The sequence below is a fragment of the Podarcis cretensis genome, assembly GCF_951804945.1.
Source record: "Podarcis cretensis genome assembly, chromosome: 2".
Lineage (NCBI taxonomy): Eukaryota > Metazoa > Chordata > Lepidosauria > Squamata > Lacertidae > Podarcis > Podarcis cretensis.
In genome coordinates, this window is record NC_137171.1 from 102702228 (window position 1) to 102718984 (window position 16757).

The 16757-nt window shown below is 41.5% G+C and overlaps 1 protein-coding gene across 5 annotated transcripts in view; it reads left to right on the forward strand.

Annotated features, from left to right (window-relative positions):
- The window catches only part of LOC307207325 (cadherin-related family member 3-like), a 67363-nt gene extending 61594 nt beyond the window's left edge, over positions 1 to 5769 (forward strand). For all 5 annotated transcript variants that reach the window (XM_079961095.1, XM_079961096.1, XM_079961099.1 and 2 more), the window contains 5 exons: positions 2588 to 2787; positions 3182 to 3201; positions 3334 to 3365; positions 4267 to 4315; positions 5097 to 5769. In XM_079961095.1, coding sequence (XP_079817221.1) covers positions 2588 to 2787; positions 3182 to 3201; positions 3334 to 3365; positions 4267 to 4315; positions 5097 to 5260 — 465 coding nt within the window. In that variant the 3' untranslated portion in view covers positions 5261 to 5769. The remainder of the gene's footprint in view (positions 1 to 2587; positions 2788 to 3181; positions 3202 to 3333; positions 3366 to 4266; positions 4316 to 5096) is intronic.
- The last annotated feature ends 10988 nt before the right edge of the window (positions 5770 to 16757 follow it).

Below are 16757 nucleotides of genomic sequence, written 5' to 3' on the forward strand. Positions count from 1 at the left end.
ACAAATACTGTTAGACTACAAAATCCCATCATTCCTGACCACTGGCCCTGCTGGCTGGGGCTTATAGGAGCTGTAGTTCAAGAACATCTATGGAGTCATAGGTTCCTCATCCTTATTTTAGAGTAAGGTTTAATTGCAAGTGGCCCCTGAACATTGCAACTCAACTAACTTACCCAGGACTCAGCTACACTCAGTCAGTTATATCGTTGTAACTCCATTGTAAAGATGTGGCACCAGATGGCGCTGTAGAGCACAAAATTTGTCTATGCGATTCCACATAGGGTTTTTTCTTTTGCTATAACAATCTAATTTATGACTTGATTATAGCATTCCCACCCCCATGTGTAGATCCAGCCCCAAAGCCAGTGCATTAAAATGAATGGCCATGACTAACTCAGGTCCATTAATTTCAATGGGTCTACTCTGAGTAAAAACTACTCAAATCCAACCCCCTGCCTTCCCATAGTACTTTGCTTTGAATTACTGATATTCTAAGAAATCCAAAAAAGAAAGGGCCTGGGTCTCATTGTTCAGAAGACTGAATTAGTTACAGAAGATGCAGTTAACAAACTTTCTTTCCCTGGGGTGGGGGGCTGCATGGGGGAGTGAAGGATATGTTTGTTTTAAAGATAACAAGTCAAACTCTTTCTGCTTTTGCAATCCCCGCCTGGCAAGTGCAGGTGTGGGGAACAACTCAAATTGACTCTTCCCTCTTATTAAAAGTCAGGAGGCTGTTCAGAGCCACTCAATATCCTGGCTGTCAGCCACACTTGCGGCTTTGTTCAGCGAATGCAACAGAGAGCCCTCAGCAAGATGACTATAGCGGAGATGGAGGGGGACACTTTTGCCACAGCGTCGGCCTCAGACAGGCTGCCAAATCTCATGAAAGGACAGCCTTGAATACTTCTGTTTATTTGGTTGCTAACTTGAGCATAAAATTAAAAAGGAATGTATTCCTTAATTGGTTAAAAGCAGAATGTAGAAATCCCAGAGGGGGATTAGCTGCAGAATGGCAAAATTGGAAGTAACCTCCTTGAGTTTTCAGCCCTTTGGGAGTTGTCAATTTTAGCAATGTTTGACACAATGGCTTTGAACAAACTTTGTTAAAGCTCTTTATCAAACAACATTCAGGACTAGTGATGTTGGTACTATGCTTGAATTCCAAGAGGACTCCCCCAACCTACCTGCCCACCTGAAATCATTTAGCAGCTGCCCAGACTTTCAATCTGGTCCCCTGACTCAAGCTTTCCCCCAATATTCCTTTTTGTGGCCTTGCTAGCTATGTCTCAATAGGAAGGCACAACTCTCATAGCTGAACAGAAATGTTAGGTACACCCCCTCTGCCTATCTATAAAGGCTAGGGATGGAGGAGAAAGCTCATCCAGTTTCTATGCAAACCTGGCTAATTCACATTTCCTGAACCGATACATGAACCAAAAGGCAGTTATCTTTCAGCATTTGTGCTTCTCCAAATATTGCAGCGCAGCTCTCCACCCAGAAAATGCAAAGATAAATGCTTACATTTTGAAAAGCGCAGACAAAAAAAATGTGTATATTAGTCAAAATAACACAAAAATATCATTGTACTAGGGGAAATCGGGCACAAAAATGTGTTTTCCTGTAAACTTAAAAATAATAATTTTGAAGTGATGAAGGAATGGGGGCAAACTCAATTTAAGATTTGAAGGAGGGGAAAATGAGATATTGGAAGAAGCCAAAAATGACAGATCCATCCATCCCTTGTGAAGGCTGTGCTAGGCCAGTGGACTGGGAGGAGTTTGATCATGCAATCAGTAAGTGCTCTTCATTCTGTATCCCTTCTCTGTAGGCTTGGGATATGAGCAGGGGGAGCGAGGCAGAAAAAAACAAATCTGTACAGCATAATAATAATAATAATAATAATAATAATAATAATAATTTATGCCTCGCACATCTGGCTGGGTTTTCCCAGCCACTCTGGACGGCTACCAACCAAATATTAAAAACACAATACAGCATTAAACATTAAAAAATTCCCTAAACAGGGCTGCCTTCAGATGTCTTTTAAAAGTAAGATAGTTGTTTGTTTCCTTGACATCTGATGGGAGGGCGTTCCACAGGGCAGGAGCCCCCTACCAATGAGGCCCTCTGTCTGGTTCCCTGTAACCTCACTTCTCACAGGCTGAATGATGGGGGTGGAGATGCTTCTTCAAGTATACAGGACCAAGGCCATTTAGGGCTTTAAAAGTCAGCACCAACACTTTGAATTGTGCATCAACAACAATGCCTTCGTTTCTGCAGTGTCTTTATATACACATTTTACTGCATGTTCCTCATGACTTGAAATCCCATTCTTGGTGTAGATTATCCTATTTATACACTCTTGACATGTCATTTTTGTGTTCTGAATAGTTTCCCACCCCCAGGCACATTCTTTTAGTTAGTCTTAATCACACTCCCCCAGACCTGTCCTACAGTGTCTTGTGTTGTTGTTGAGATTTAGCTTGGATTTCCCATGAACTGCATCAAAACTAAAATGGTTTCAGAGATTCCTCTCTCTCTCTCTCCCTCTCCCTCCCTCTCCCTCTCCCTCTCCCTCCCCATACAGCCAAAGAAAGGTCTGACCATTGTATACACATCAGTCAACACATTCCGTTCTGATAATTGGTATGTTCCGTTCATCTTCACACTGGTGGCAATTATGGCTGTTGGATTGCTTGCTTGGTCGTGTTTTCTGATATGGAGATATGGCGGGTGTAAGGAAGCATGTCTGAAACAGCGGACCAAAGCTCCCAGGGAAATAAAAAGGTATGTCTTTTGACATAATGGCCAAAATCCAAAGAATGAAAATCTGTGGAAATTTGTGAAGGACAGGAATTAGAATGTGCATACAATTAGAGTTGGGATTCCTTTGTGGCTGTTCTGTTTTCTATGGAAGGCTTGGGCGGTGTCGGCGGGGGGGGGGGGGCACGGATGTCTTTAATACCAGTCTCACAGCCTCCCTTGTTGTGCTACCATTTCCCACCTCCTTAAGATGATTCAAGGAGCTGAACTTTCAGCCGCCAGTGAAAATAAATGCTGGGCCACATTTTGATCCACCTGCTGCAATCATCTGTGAGAATTGATGCCTTATGTTCTATATGCATGGAAGTAAAACTGTTTGTAATATATCTGACTCCTATTAAATGTCTTTCTGTTACAGAATAAAGAAATATAGTTTAGGTAAGTCCTTCTGTGGAACTATAAATACTGTTGCTATAATTTTTTGTTTGTTATATCCATATAATGGATAATATGTGTCTGTGTTCATTGATTTTATTCCCATAAGTGAAATGCCTTTTATTGTTGATGCAGGAACCCAGAAAGAAAACATGGAAGTGATAACAGTAAGTAATATTGTGACAATGGCTGAAAAATGACACAACCGGTAAAGAATTTTTTTATGAAAGTTCACAATAATTAAATAAGTATACCCATTTTTGTTATGAGGTCAAAGTAAGTCCAATCAAATTTGACTATGGGGTGTGGCACTCATCTCAGCTTTCAGGCCAAGTGAGCCAGCATTTGTCTGCAGACAGCTTTTCTGGGTCATGTGGCCAGCATCACTAAACCGCTTCTGGCGTACAAGATGCCAGGATGAGTTCCAGAGCATACAGAAATGCCATTTACATTCCCGATGCAGTGCTACCTATTTATCTACTTGCACTGGTGTGTTTTTCAACTGCTACATTGGCAGGATCTGGGACAAAGCAACATGAGTTCACCCCACTGCACAGATTCAAAATGCTGACCTTAAGATCAGCAAGCCCAAGAGGCTCGGTGGTTTAGATCACAGAGCCACCCATGTCCCAGTAAAGAAAATATATATAGAGAGAGCCATCACTTCTATTAAAGCAAACATGGAAAGAATGCATCAGCCCCAGGCAGCTTGGCCAATGGTTGGCTATTATGAGAGTTAGTAAAACAACATCTGAGGAACTAAATAAGCAACTATTCCCCCTCCCTTTGACTTCCCCACCTAAAAGTCTGGTATCCGGCTGTTGCAAATCAGTGGTGGGTGTGTCCAGCATCTTCCTCCAGGGATGGTCCAGCATCTCTCCTCTTCCTTCAGTGGAAATCAGCATCAAGGCAAAGAAAGATGATGGTAGCTTTTACCTGCTTTGCAGTTGGTCTGGCTGCTGCTTCTCTCCTGCTGCTGCTGGTGGTGAGGTACTGATGTTAATGGAAACCAAGTCATGTATTAATTACGATGTTTATGAAACTTGACTGCTATTGTTTTCACTTCAGGAAACCTCCACTTATGAAACTGTGTTCAATGGAGAAGCCAAAGATCCAGGTAATATATCCTCCCTAGGAGGAATGTGGGGAGCGTTCACGTGACACACCGACACACTAGCGTGTTGCGACACACAGTTTGGAAAGCTCTGATATAAGGAAACCCACTAACAAAGAGAGATCCAGCCTGTATAGCAAATCTGTTTCCTTTTCAGGAGCTCAGCTGTACCAATCTGGTCAGTATTTGAGGAGTAAGATGATTTTCAGCAATCATTTACACATGCCTTCTACGGGTTGTATGGAAATACCTTTCACAAAATCCTTTGGCAGTAGATTGTGCCACCAGGCCCCCTGAAAGTCACCTATTCATTTGTTTCCTTCAGTACTTCTTATTCAACATCTACTACCTATGATGACTGTGTTCTTTTTCCACTCTGAATATAGTGGTACCTCGGGTTACATACACTTCAGGTTACATACGCTTCAGGTTACATACGCTTCAGGTTACAGAACAGAAATCATGCCATGGCAGTGCAGCAACAGCAGCAGGAGGCCCATTAGCTAAAGTGGTGCTTCAGGTTAAGAACAATTTCAGGTTAAGAACAGACGTCTGGAACGAATTAAGTACGTAACCAAAGGTACCACTGTACCAGTTACTGGGAATTACAAAGGAATGACCCTGTTTGTGGGCTTCCCATAAATAGCTCAGACAATAGAGCATGGGACTCTTAATCTGAGGGTCATCAATATGAAGCAAAATTTTCAGAAATGAAACTAACTTTGCATTCATTCTAGTCACAGGTAATAATGCAACGTTACACCATTTTTCTTTTCTTCCTTAGTCACAGGAAATCTCTACCAGTATAACAGCAAGTCAGGAGCAAGAAAGTGGAAAGTCTCTCAAGAACCCATCAGAAACAATCTGGATCTCACAAGCATATCTTCGGTGTCTCAGAGTCTCTCTCCTGAAAAGAACATGCCAATGAAATTCCCTAAAGATCCATAACTTCTTCAGCCTTTAAAGCCAATCATTTAATCATAACTGATCTATTTCTCTACTAGTCTTTAGCGGGAAGATGGATTTAGTATCAGGGAGTGGGGTTGAGATGGACTTTTGAATATGGATGAAAAGAAATGTTTTCAGAATGTTTGTTTTTGAAGGCTGTTGAGACATGGGCTCTCTCCTTGGTAAGACACGATACCATATTGTTGTATGCATTCCTAAGCAACTGCCAAAAGTAGAGTGAAGCCAGAGAAGCCCACAATACAAGGACACCATGTCATGAGTTTTGTATTATGAAATTATGGTAGGGAACGTTATTAAGCCTGAGGTCCACATTCACTCGGGGGCAACTTTCCAGGGGGCAGATCCAGAGGCGAAAGTAGAGAGAGCAACATATTACACATCTGTCTCCTCTACCTAGTCAAACAAGAGGCATTATCAGAGTGCAAGGACTCATTCTGGGCAGGCAAAAAACACTCAAATAGGATGTAGGGCTATGTAGGATCTGGTACCACTCCATTTCTAGCTCATTCATATAGTACTATTGCACATAGTCCAATAGCTCTCCAATATCTTTGCTACCTGATATCCTTTTTCTGGGGATGTTAGATGTTTATACAACTCCAACTTGTGATCTGCCATTGAGCTAAAGCCATTTTCCAGCTGAAAGGCAATTTCTTGATTGTACTACTACTCCTGGTTTTTGTATATCTAATTAGGATCCATGAAACTTTGAAAAGGGCCTACATTTTGCCATGATTTCCCTGAGCATCTGAGTGCTTTATAAATCAACAATGTCTAATCCAATAACTCTGATATGAAAATGGCATTTAATCATTTTTTTAATTTTTAAAAAAGAAAATTTGATCAATTGCTTTCTTTGTATTGAGGTTTATTAAAAAGAGGAAAAAGAGGAATGGGGAAAACCAATTCCCTTAGAAGTTTAATTTACTTATTACCTATTGATCTGGAGGCCTCTATAGGTTGGATATTGGAGCTGTAAGCAAATGTTTTGACTACATCTCCATAGTGACAGCAGTGACAGCAATCAATTCTAGGTGGCCCTATCTTGGATAATCAATAATGTTGGTTTAAACCATTAACACTTTGCAAATTTTTTTGTTTAAAATCTGGACACACTGAAAAGATTGTCAGGATGAAATATCAGGATGCTTGTTGCTGCTCTGAAATATCAACTATGTTTCCTTAGCTAGATAAATTTTTCACATCGGCTCAAACTTTTTCATGGGCTCTAAATTCATCTTGAAATTTGACTGAGGAAGCAATGCTGATCAAAACTAGAGCTGGCGGAAAAGAGTGATTTAACAAAAAAAAAATCATGGAATTGAGTCATTACAGAAGGAATAGTTTCATGGAATCACCCACCCCCACCATTTTGCTTCACTGATTCATTCCACTGATTCATCAGTATATTTTCTGGGGAGCAACTGCCATTGAACTCAATGGGGTGACATGCTGCTGTTGTTTTTTGTTTTTAAAAAGATGGCTAAAAGCAGTAGATGGCCCTGAATCCTATTTGGACCATGGTGAAATGAAGATTTTTTAAACTTAGCTGGATACCACACGAAGAGTTTTGATGCGTTTCTTATCTTTGCTACAATTCCTAGTCCATCACCTTCCCCTCTGATCATGTGCTTTTATTATGACACTTGGATCCCTGACAAAAGGAATGAAATTAAAAAGAAGAAATTGGATGCCAAAATTTGCAAGGGGGTATATTTCTCTTATTATTTTCCAGCACAGATTGCTGATGATTTCTCTAGGTGGCTCCATTTAATTTGTTTATCTATATCACATTGTGCTGGTTAAATGAAAACTAAAACCTGTTTGGATCGAGCAGGGGAATCCTGATTGGTATCACATACCAAGGCACTTCAAAATCTGGTTTCTATGCATACCTAGGAAGTTTGGAATTATTAAATTTGCACCTACTGTCTCTTCCCATCACTGAAAAAGACAATATGTGAAGAAGGTAGAGAAACAAGTTAGCAGAATGCATGTGCATTTTTTTCGGAATTTTGCAGCAAATTCACAGGAGCCCATCAATACTACCCTCTGATTTCCTGGGCTTCCTTGAAATGCAATTGTTTTTGGACGAGTGACTCTCAATGCTTCTCATTAGTTAAGGCTGTCCAATAAACGAGGCCTTAATATTCATGGAGTTTGTGACAGGCACTCATCATTGCCATCCTCGTGCCTGGGAAGCGATGGGCAGCCACACTGGGGAAATCTATATGCAGCTACAGAAAGAGACTAATTTCACTTATTGATTGGTTATGCCAGGTGAGGTGACTTGTTAGAGGTTAATTTGACAAAGGAAAATAATTCGCACAGCCCTCAACTTGGGCACATTTCTTTGTTTGCAAGAGATGAAACAATGAATTGCCAGCAAATGAACAGGATCCTTTTCCCTACTCCCATTGTCCTGGTGCTGGGAAGCCTCCACCATGGTGCTTAGTGGTCCAGGTTGAGGCCAGTTACAGTTGTTGTAGCACTTCCTTGCTTTGCCTCCATTGGAAGGAGCCCTTGGCCATACTCATACCATGAGGGCCAAGGCCATTTCTGAAAGGAGGCCCAAAGTCTCCCCTGCCCCAGTGGAAAATCTCATCTGGCAGTACAAATTTGTCAGGGCTGTAATGGTCAAATGGAAGGCAGGGGTGCATCTGTAATATCCGGTCAGTGAAACCTTCCCGTTTTGAACCCAGTAAGTTCCTGATCTTCAAGACAACGCTGTATGCACCATAGATATTTGATCTCCAGTTGACACACAGGCATAGAGATCTGTAGTTCCTTCTCTCCAGTGTAAACAACATGGGGTGTGTGGGGGTCTTCTCTTTTTTTTATAATATTTATTAAAAAAATTTAAAACAATAAAAAGCATACATAATAACATAGTATTTTCCAATATCCACATTTCATTCTCATCCTAGGACTTCCTCACACCTCTTGTTCCTGCATTCTAAACTCATAAATTTTGCTGGCAAATTATTAAGATGATTCCATTCATATAATATAATTTCCCAAGATTAAATCTCAAATTTTGGAATTTAAAATCACTCTTTTAGAGATTTAATTATAAAATACTATTTAACCAAAATTTATCTTTTCTTCCAATTACACTTAAATTTGTATTCTTTATAACTAATTTGTTGAAGCCATATTGTCAGGGGCTCAGGAGCAGAAGCACAGGGAAGAGGGGAGATGGAGAGCGAAGGGGAAGAATCTGAGGGCAGCATAGGAGAAGATGACAGTGGCCCGAGAGATTCCATGATCCTCTCCAGCGAATCGGAAGATTCACAGAAGGGGGCGCCGGTGGCCAGGGCAAAGGGGGTCCCAAGGGGCCAGAAGCAAGGGGCCAGCGGGGACTCCCAGAGCAGCAGTTGGAGATCAGGACCAGCTTCCCCACCTGAGCATAGTGGGGGGGAAGAGTCCCAGGTATCGGGGGTAGCGTCTCCCCCAGCAGGGAGAGAAGAGGAGTCAGGGCTGACCACGCCTCCATCGGAGAGTCAGGCAACGGAGGGGAGGTCAGGTCCAGCTAGCATCCCGGAAGAGGGAAGCAGTGACAGAAGCAGTGTAACGGTCAGGAGGAAGGTCACTGGGTTGGCGCGAGAGCCAAGTTCAAAAGTACAGGCGCGCAGGGCAGCAGAGAACGAGGATTGGGACCCGGGTCCTAAGGCCCGCCGGAGGCAGGGGGAGGAGTCAGGGGACTCAGCGTCAGAAGAGTCCAGAAAGGGGAATGCCCCAGCGGACAGGAGGACCCAGAGGAGAAGAGAGCAGAGGAAGAGGTGGAGCAGGGCTAGAATCTTAAACTGGTGTCAGGGGGGAGGAGATTCAGACGGAACTTCGGCGGTCTAGGGTTTAAGACGTAGAGCTGCGCGCTACGACTTTGGAATGGAAACTGAACTTCAATAAAGACTTTTGTATATAACGACGACCTGGCGTTGGTCCTCTGTGAGCTGGGACCTTGGGCAGCTCTGACACATATTATTACTAATCTTACATCTTTCTTAACATTCATACAATTTACAATATTTTTGTAGATAATCCTTAAATTTCTTCCAGTCCTCCACCAGTTCTTCTCCCAGGTCTCGAATTCTGCCAGTCATCTCCGCCAGTTCCATATAGTCCATCAGTTGCATCTGCCATTCTTCTAGTGTGGGCAAATCTTGGGTTTTCCAGCAATTAGCGATAAGTATCCTTGCTGCTGTCGTAGCATACATAAAAAAAGTTCGATCCTTCTTTTGCACACTCTGGCCGACAATGCCCAAGAGAAAGGCCTCTGGTTTCTTAGGGAAGGTATACTTAAATACCCTTTTCAACTCATTATTTATCATTTCCCAGAAAACCTTCACCCTAGGGCAAGTCCACCAGAGGTGAAAGAAAGTTCCTTCAGCTTCTTTACACTTCTAACATTTATTGTCAGATAAATGGTATATCTTTGCAAGCTTGACTGGAGTCATGTACCACCTATATATCATTTTCATAATATTTTATTTCAAGGCATTACATGCCGTAAATCTCAAACCTGTGGTCCATAACTTTTCCCAGTCAGCAAACATAATGTTATACCCTATGTCCTGTGCCCATTTTATCATCGCTGATTTGACCGTTTCATCCTGTGAATTCCATTTTAACAGCAGGTTATACATTCTTGAAAGTATCTTAGAGCTGGGTTCTAACAGTTCTGTTTCTAATTTTGATTTTTCCACCTGGAATCCTATCTTTTTGTCCAACTTAAAAACTTCTTTAATCTGAGCATAATGTAACCAATCTCGCACTTTATCCTTTATTTTCTCCATACTCTGCAACCTCCAATTGTCTCCATCTTTTTCTATTATTTCCCAATATTTCGGCCATTTGGCCTCCATATTGAGTCTTTTCGGGGCCTTAGCCTCCATTGGTGATAACCACCTTGGGGTCTTGTTTTCCAATAAATCTTTATATTTCGACCAGACATTAAACACTGCTTTTCTGACAACATGATTCTTGAAAGCCTTATGTATTTTAACCTTGTCATACCACAAATATGCATGCCAACCAAAAGCATTGTTAAATCCTTCCAAATCCAAAACATCAGTGTTTTCAAGAAGTAGCCAATCCTTCAACTAGCAGAAAGCTGCTGATTCATAGTACAACTTTAAGTCTGGCAGGGCAAAGCCCCCTCTTTCTTTAGCATCGGTTAATATTTTAAACTTGATTCTGGGCTTTTTGCCCTGCCAGACAAATTTAGAAATATCTCTCTGCCACCTCCCAAAACACTCCATTTTATCCACAATCTGCAAAGTTTGAAACAAAAACAGCATTTTTGGCAATACATTCATCTTAACAGCAGCAATACATCCTGACAAGGAAAGTTTCAATCTTGACCAAACATCTAGATCCCTTTTGATTTCAGACCAACATTTTTCATAATTATCTTTATATAAGTTCCTGTTCTTCGCTGTTATGTTTACCCCTAGATATCTTACTTTTTTGACCACATTTAAATCTGTCTCTTTCTGAAACCTTTCTGATTCTAAAGAAGTCAGGTTTTTTTCTAGAACCTTAGTTTTTTGCTTATTAAGTTTAAATCCCGCCACTCGACCAAACTCATAAATCAGCTGCAGAACTCTTTTGGTACTAGGCTCTGGCTCCTGTAAGGTCAATACTAGGTCATCTGCAAATGCTTTAAGTTTATACTCTTTCGCTCCGACCTGAATACCTTCCACCAACCGGTCTCCTCTAATCATGTTTAAGAGCACTTCCAGGACCGATATAAATAGCAAAGGAGATATAGGACAACCTTGTCGTGTACCTTTTTCAATTCTAAGTGTGGGGGTCTTCTCTTATGTCTCTAATGTTTGTGTTGGTGTGCATGAAAGCAAAGATGGGCAGGGAGGAACTGGTCAGGGAGGAATACATCTGAATATTCCCGATGCCTCACACATCTTGCCTAGATAGTGACAGCTACTTCTTTGATCTAAGGAATGACAAAAAATGTGCCTGCTCCTTTCCCATGATAGGTATCTATCTTACTCCCACCACGAATCACTGGGGTTTTTAAGTCTAGGGGTGGATCTACACACAGGAAAAAACACTATAAACAAGTCAGAAATGAAATCATTATAATAAGGTTTCCCGGGGACAGTCCCCAGATTTACAAATCAGTCCCCTGACAAAATCCTATTATTCTGACTCATTTCAATGAAGTGTCCCCGGATTCATTGAAAAAAAAATCTGGTAACCTTACATTATAACAAAAGAAAAAAACACTATGGAAAATCGCTCAGAAAATTCTTTTGCTCTCTGGTGCCATCTGGTGTTGCATGTATATAACACATTCAAAACATTGTTTCTTGACTAATGTAGCTGAGTCTCAGGTGTTAGGGAGATACCAGGAATGGTAGGAGGCTATGCTTATCAGTATCAAAATGCCCTGCCCTGCCAAGACTGGCTTTGTAACCAACTGTAATGAGCTTTGAATTTTCTGGATGTTTAGAGCTGGTTCGCAGGGGGTCGTAGGAATCAGTCCAAACTGGCATTTCAGCTTGGTGGGGGTTCCCACCCCCCTTTAGATTGTTGCAGAACTCCTTTATTCCATTTCTGTGCAATTTCCTTCTTTCTTTTTTTGACAGAACCCAGTAACATTAATTAAGCACAGAGTCTCCTGGATTTTGAACATGAATATACATGATTGTCTCTAACAGCTTTCCTAGTGCAATTGTTCAAATGATGAATGGAGCGGGTTGGAGAATAATTAGTGTTCTCATGAAAATGCTCTTTGATGCAGAGAGGCTTAAATAACCTTAAATTGCAGCTGCTAACCAGTTAGTGCCAGAAGAACATTGGAAGACCTCTCTGGATTAGACAAATGACCCACCTAGTACAACATTCCGAAGGCCAGGAGTGCAATGGTGCTCTGCCACTCATTATCTCCATTTATGAGAATTCAGAAGCAAACAACTTCTGGACCTTAGCAGCCATTATGACAAGAAGCCATCAATAGTCTGATCCTCCAGGAATTTGTCTAAGCTCTTTTTAAAAGATGCCCATGTCGGTGGCTGTCATCGCATCTGGTAATGGCAATTCATGTTGTCAGAGTGAATGGAAGTACAGTCGTGCCTTGGCTTTCGAACAAAATGTGTTCCGGAAGTCTGTTCGTCTTTCGAAGCGTTCGGAAACCAAGGCATGGTTTCTGATTGGCTGCAGGAGCGTCCTGCAGTCAATCGGAAGCTGCAGAAGCCATGCCAGACGTTCGGCTTCTGAGGCAAAGTTCGCAAACCAGAACACCTACTTCCAGGTTTGTGATGTTCCGAATTTTTCGTGAACTAAGCTGTTCAAAAACCAAGGTATGACTGTACAGCCTCCCTAATTTCCATATTGTTATGTACTGAGTTGAACAGGATCCAAAATGCAGCAGTCTGATTGGTCCTAGAACAATAGGATCCAAAATGCAGCAGTCTGATTGGTCCGAGAACAACAGGATTCAGAATGCAGCAGTCTGATTGGTCCTAGAACAATGCAGCAGTATGATTTGTCCACAGGAGCCACCCAATCCAGCTCCAGGTGGAAGTGAATCCGCAATCTGATTGGCCTACAGGAGAATCCCGGAATTAGCCAATCACATGTATATAAAGCAGATATTTGGGGGGGGACTTCAATTCCTCACTACCATGAGCTGAATAAAGAGCATGAAATCCACTCTTGACTCCAAGTATATTTCATATATTCACAAAGGATGCTGGGAGACGCATCCACCAGACTTGAAACCGCCGAACTTCTCATACTCCGGGCAGGATCAAAGCCTTTGTCTTTACACTTTCATTTGTCAACCACCCCGAGGAACCACAGGAGGCAAATGGAGACAGATAAAATATGGTATCAATGAGCTGGATAATGCATGTGCAAGAGAAAGGGAGCCCTCTATTGGATGCCAGAGAGTGACAGGCACAATGCGGCAGATGGTACCCTGTGGCGTGATAAAGCTGGGCCCTCCACGATGCTCACACAGGCATGACAAATGATGTACAAAGTAAGGATTTTTTTAAAAGGTCTGTGCAGCCTCGTGGAGAGATGTACTGGATTTGATCATGCTAAAGCAAGATTGGGTGGTTGTCGTGGGTTAAATGCATTTGTCTATATCTCCTTCCCAGACCCTCATATTTAATTTGAACTACAGAGCTCTGACAAACTTCTTAGTGGCCTCTCCCCATTTCAGTGCAGACTGCCCAGTGAATCATTTCCCAATACACCCGTCTCTTCCTGGCATGGCCGCTGGAAGCCATCAGGCTTAAAAATATATATATAATTTAAAGTCCCCCCGCTGTAGTTCACATTAACCTAATTAACCACCATGATGAGCTTAGGCATTTCACATAATTAGACGGCAGAAGCAATTTTTCACATTTTAAAAAGCAATTCATTCAGTCTGTAGGGTGGAATTCAGTATCACACAGTTCCCATTGTTCTATCTGCACAAGCATTGCAGCTTGCTGGATGGGATGATCCCTCTTCTTCTCCCCCTGAACACTGCTCTGGGGTCTCTCCTGGCCCTCCTCCCCCAGCCAATTGGGTGGGGGGAAAGGCTAGGGCAAAGCCGTTTTGTGCAAGCACAATCTTGTACAGTCTGCCATTCTGTTTCTGTCTACTTCACTCTTTTTCCCTCTTTTTCCCTATGATTCCTTCTTAAAGTGAATGCATCCTTAGGATGTGAATTCATTCTAACAAGGCATCCCAATCTCTTTTTAACTGCTTTTGGGTTTGGGGATGTAAGACGTAATTTACTACATATATTTCTGGCTACCATGTCCAGTGTCAGATGGAACTGTGATTTTTAACTTTTATTTTGTTTTTAAAATGATTTTATTGATACATCAGGACAACAAAACAGAAGAAATAAATATATGCAGCAATAAAAAGATATTTGAAATTAGATAATGACAATAAAAGTCACAACCAACGAAACCTATACATTTACACCACATAAATATAAATAACATAAAATTTTGACTTCCTTCATCCTGATATCGGCTTTTAAATTTATTTCTTTTCAACTGTTTCCTTTGTGAATTATTATTATGATTGTCTCACATACATAACCTAAGAATCATAAATCATCTTGCAGAAATTAATCAAAAGAAGTCCAGGTTTTCACTTGGGGACACTGTTTTATAAAGTAATTTTACACTTTCCCCACTCTGTTCTGAACTTTTGTTTAGGTTGGTCTCTGATTACCTCTGTTAGTTTAGCCAATTCAATGTAATGTAATTTTTAACTTTTTCGATTTCCACAAGGGCTTTTCTTATCAGAACTCCAAGTGGCTCCTATATCTTGTCCTACAGTTTTCATTAAAATATCAATAAAAATGTAAATATGAAAGAGAGAGAGAATGAGAAACAATCATTTTTTTTTATAAATGTTTATTAGAATTTTTAAATACAAATGCAAATATATATAACATATATCATGACATATTTTCAAAACCTCTTTGGACTCCCTCACATCTCCCGCTCCCACTTACATCGTCTTAAATTTTAACCAGCAAATTATCATCTTATTTATATTCCTAGGTCCCATTCTTTTAAACATAATCTAATCGTTCTCCAAATGGTTTATATTTTCCTTGATCAACTTATCGTCCTAATTCCATCTAATTTAAAGGTAAAGGTAAAGGTACCCCTGCCCGTACGGGCCAGTCTTGACAGACTCTGGGGTTGTGCGCCCATCTCACTTAAGAGGCCAGGGGCCAGCGCTGTCCGGAGACACTTCCGGGTCATGTGGCCAGCGTGACATCGCTGCTCTGGCGAGCCAGAGCCGCACACGGAAACGCCGTTTACCTTCCCGCTGGTAAGCGGTCCCTATTTATCTACTTGCACCCGGAGGTGCTTTTGAACTGCTAGGTTGGCAGGCGCTGGGACTGAGCAGCGGGAGCGCACCCCGCTGCAGGGATTCGAACCGCCGACCTTTCGATCGGCAAGCCCTAGGCGCTGAGGCTTTAACCCACAGCGCCACCTGCGTCCCCTAATTTAGTGGTGGTCAATTATTTATGATCTAGCATCCTTCTTAACATCCAACCAAATTACAATGCTTTTTAAAATAAATCTTAAATTTCTTCCAGTCTTCTTCAACCTTCTCTTCTCCCAGGTCTCAGATTCTGCCAGTCATCTCGGCTAGTTCCATATAGTCTATCAGCTGCATCTGCCAGTCTTCCAGTGTGGGTAGATCTTGGGTTTTCCAGTGCTTAGCGATAAGTATCCTTGCTGCTGTTGTTGCATACATAAAAAATGTTTCGTCCTTCCTTAACACCTTCTGGCCGACAATACCCAAAAGGAAGGCCTCTGGTTTCTTAGTGAAGGTATACTTAAATACCTTTTTCAGCTCATTATATATCATTTCCCAGAAAGCCTTCACTCTAGGGCAAGTCCACCAGAGGTGAAAGAATGTTCCTTCATTTTCTTTACATTTCCAACATTTATTGTCAGACAAATGGTATATTTTGGCAAGTTTAACTGGGGTCATGTACCATCAATATATCATTTTCATTACATTTTCCTTCAAAGCATTACATGCGGTGAAGTTCAACCCAATGGTCCACAACCTTTCCCAGTCCTCAAACATAATGTTGTGCCCAATGTCCTGTGCCCACTTTATCATAGCCGATTTAACCATTTCATCTTGTGTATTCCATTTTAACAGCAAGTTATACATTCTTGAGAGTATCTTAGTCTTAGGTTCTAACAGTTCTGTTTCCAATTTCGATTTCTCCACCCGGAACCCTAACTTTTTGTCATTTTTAAAAACTTCGTTAATCTGAGCGTAATGTAGCCAGTCTCGCACTTTATCTTTAATTTTCTCCAAACTCTGCAATTTCCAATTGTCTCCATCTTTTTCTAATATTTCCCAATATTTTGGCCATTTGGCCTCCATATTGGGTCTTTTTCGGGCCTTAGCTTCCAGCAGTGAAAGCCACCTTGGAGTTTTATTTTCCAGAGAATGAGAAACAATCAAAGGTAGTTTAAGTCCAGGGAATTATGGACCTGGGGATGTAGGAGAGCAAATAATAAAATGTTTAGGCTGCAATCTAGTCCATATTTATACACACATAAATCCCATTAACTTCAGTGTACATATCACTGTGTTCAAGATTTCCACCTCATGTCTCCATCCCATAAATCCCTTTTGCTGATATGGGAGCTGTGATGTATTTGTTGAGCTCACCTGGCTGCCAGTGCTTCCTCTAGTCACTTCAGTGGAGCTCTGTGTGCCTCAGGGCTTGCATATTTTTGCTCTCTCCACTGAAGTGAAAGAGAAAACCCAATCAGGTAGGAACTCTGATCTGTCTGTTGGAATCCAAGCCAAAATCTGTCTCAGGTGCTTGTACTGCAATCATTTTGCTCATGTTCTTCCCAAATAAAGGTTCATGGGAGATAATTCGGAGGTGGAGGAGAATTTCACTGACTTCCTCACCATCTGAAAGCGTTTCAGAAAACCAGACGCTACT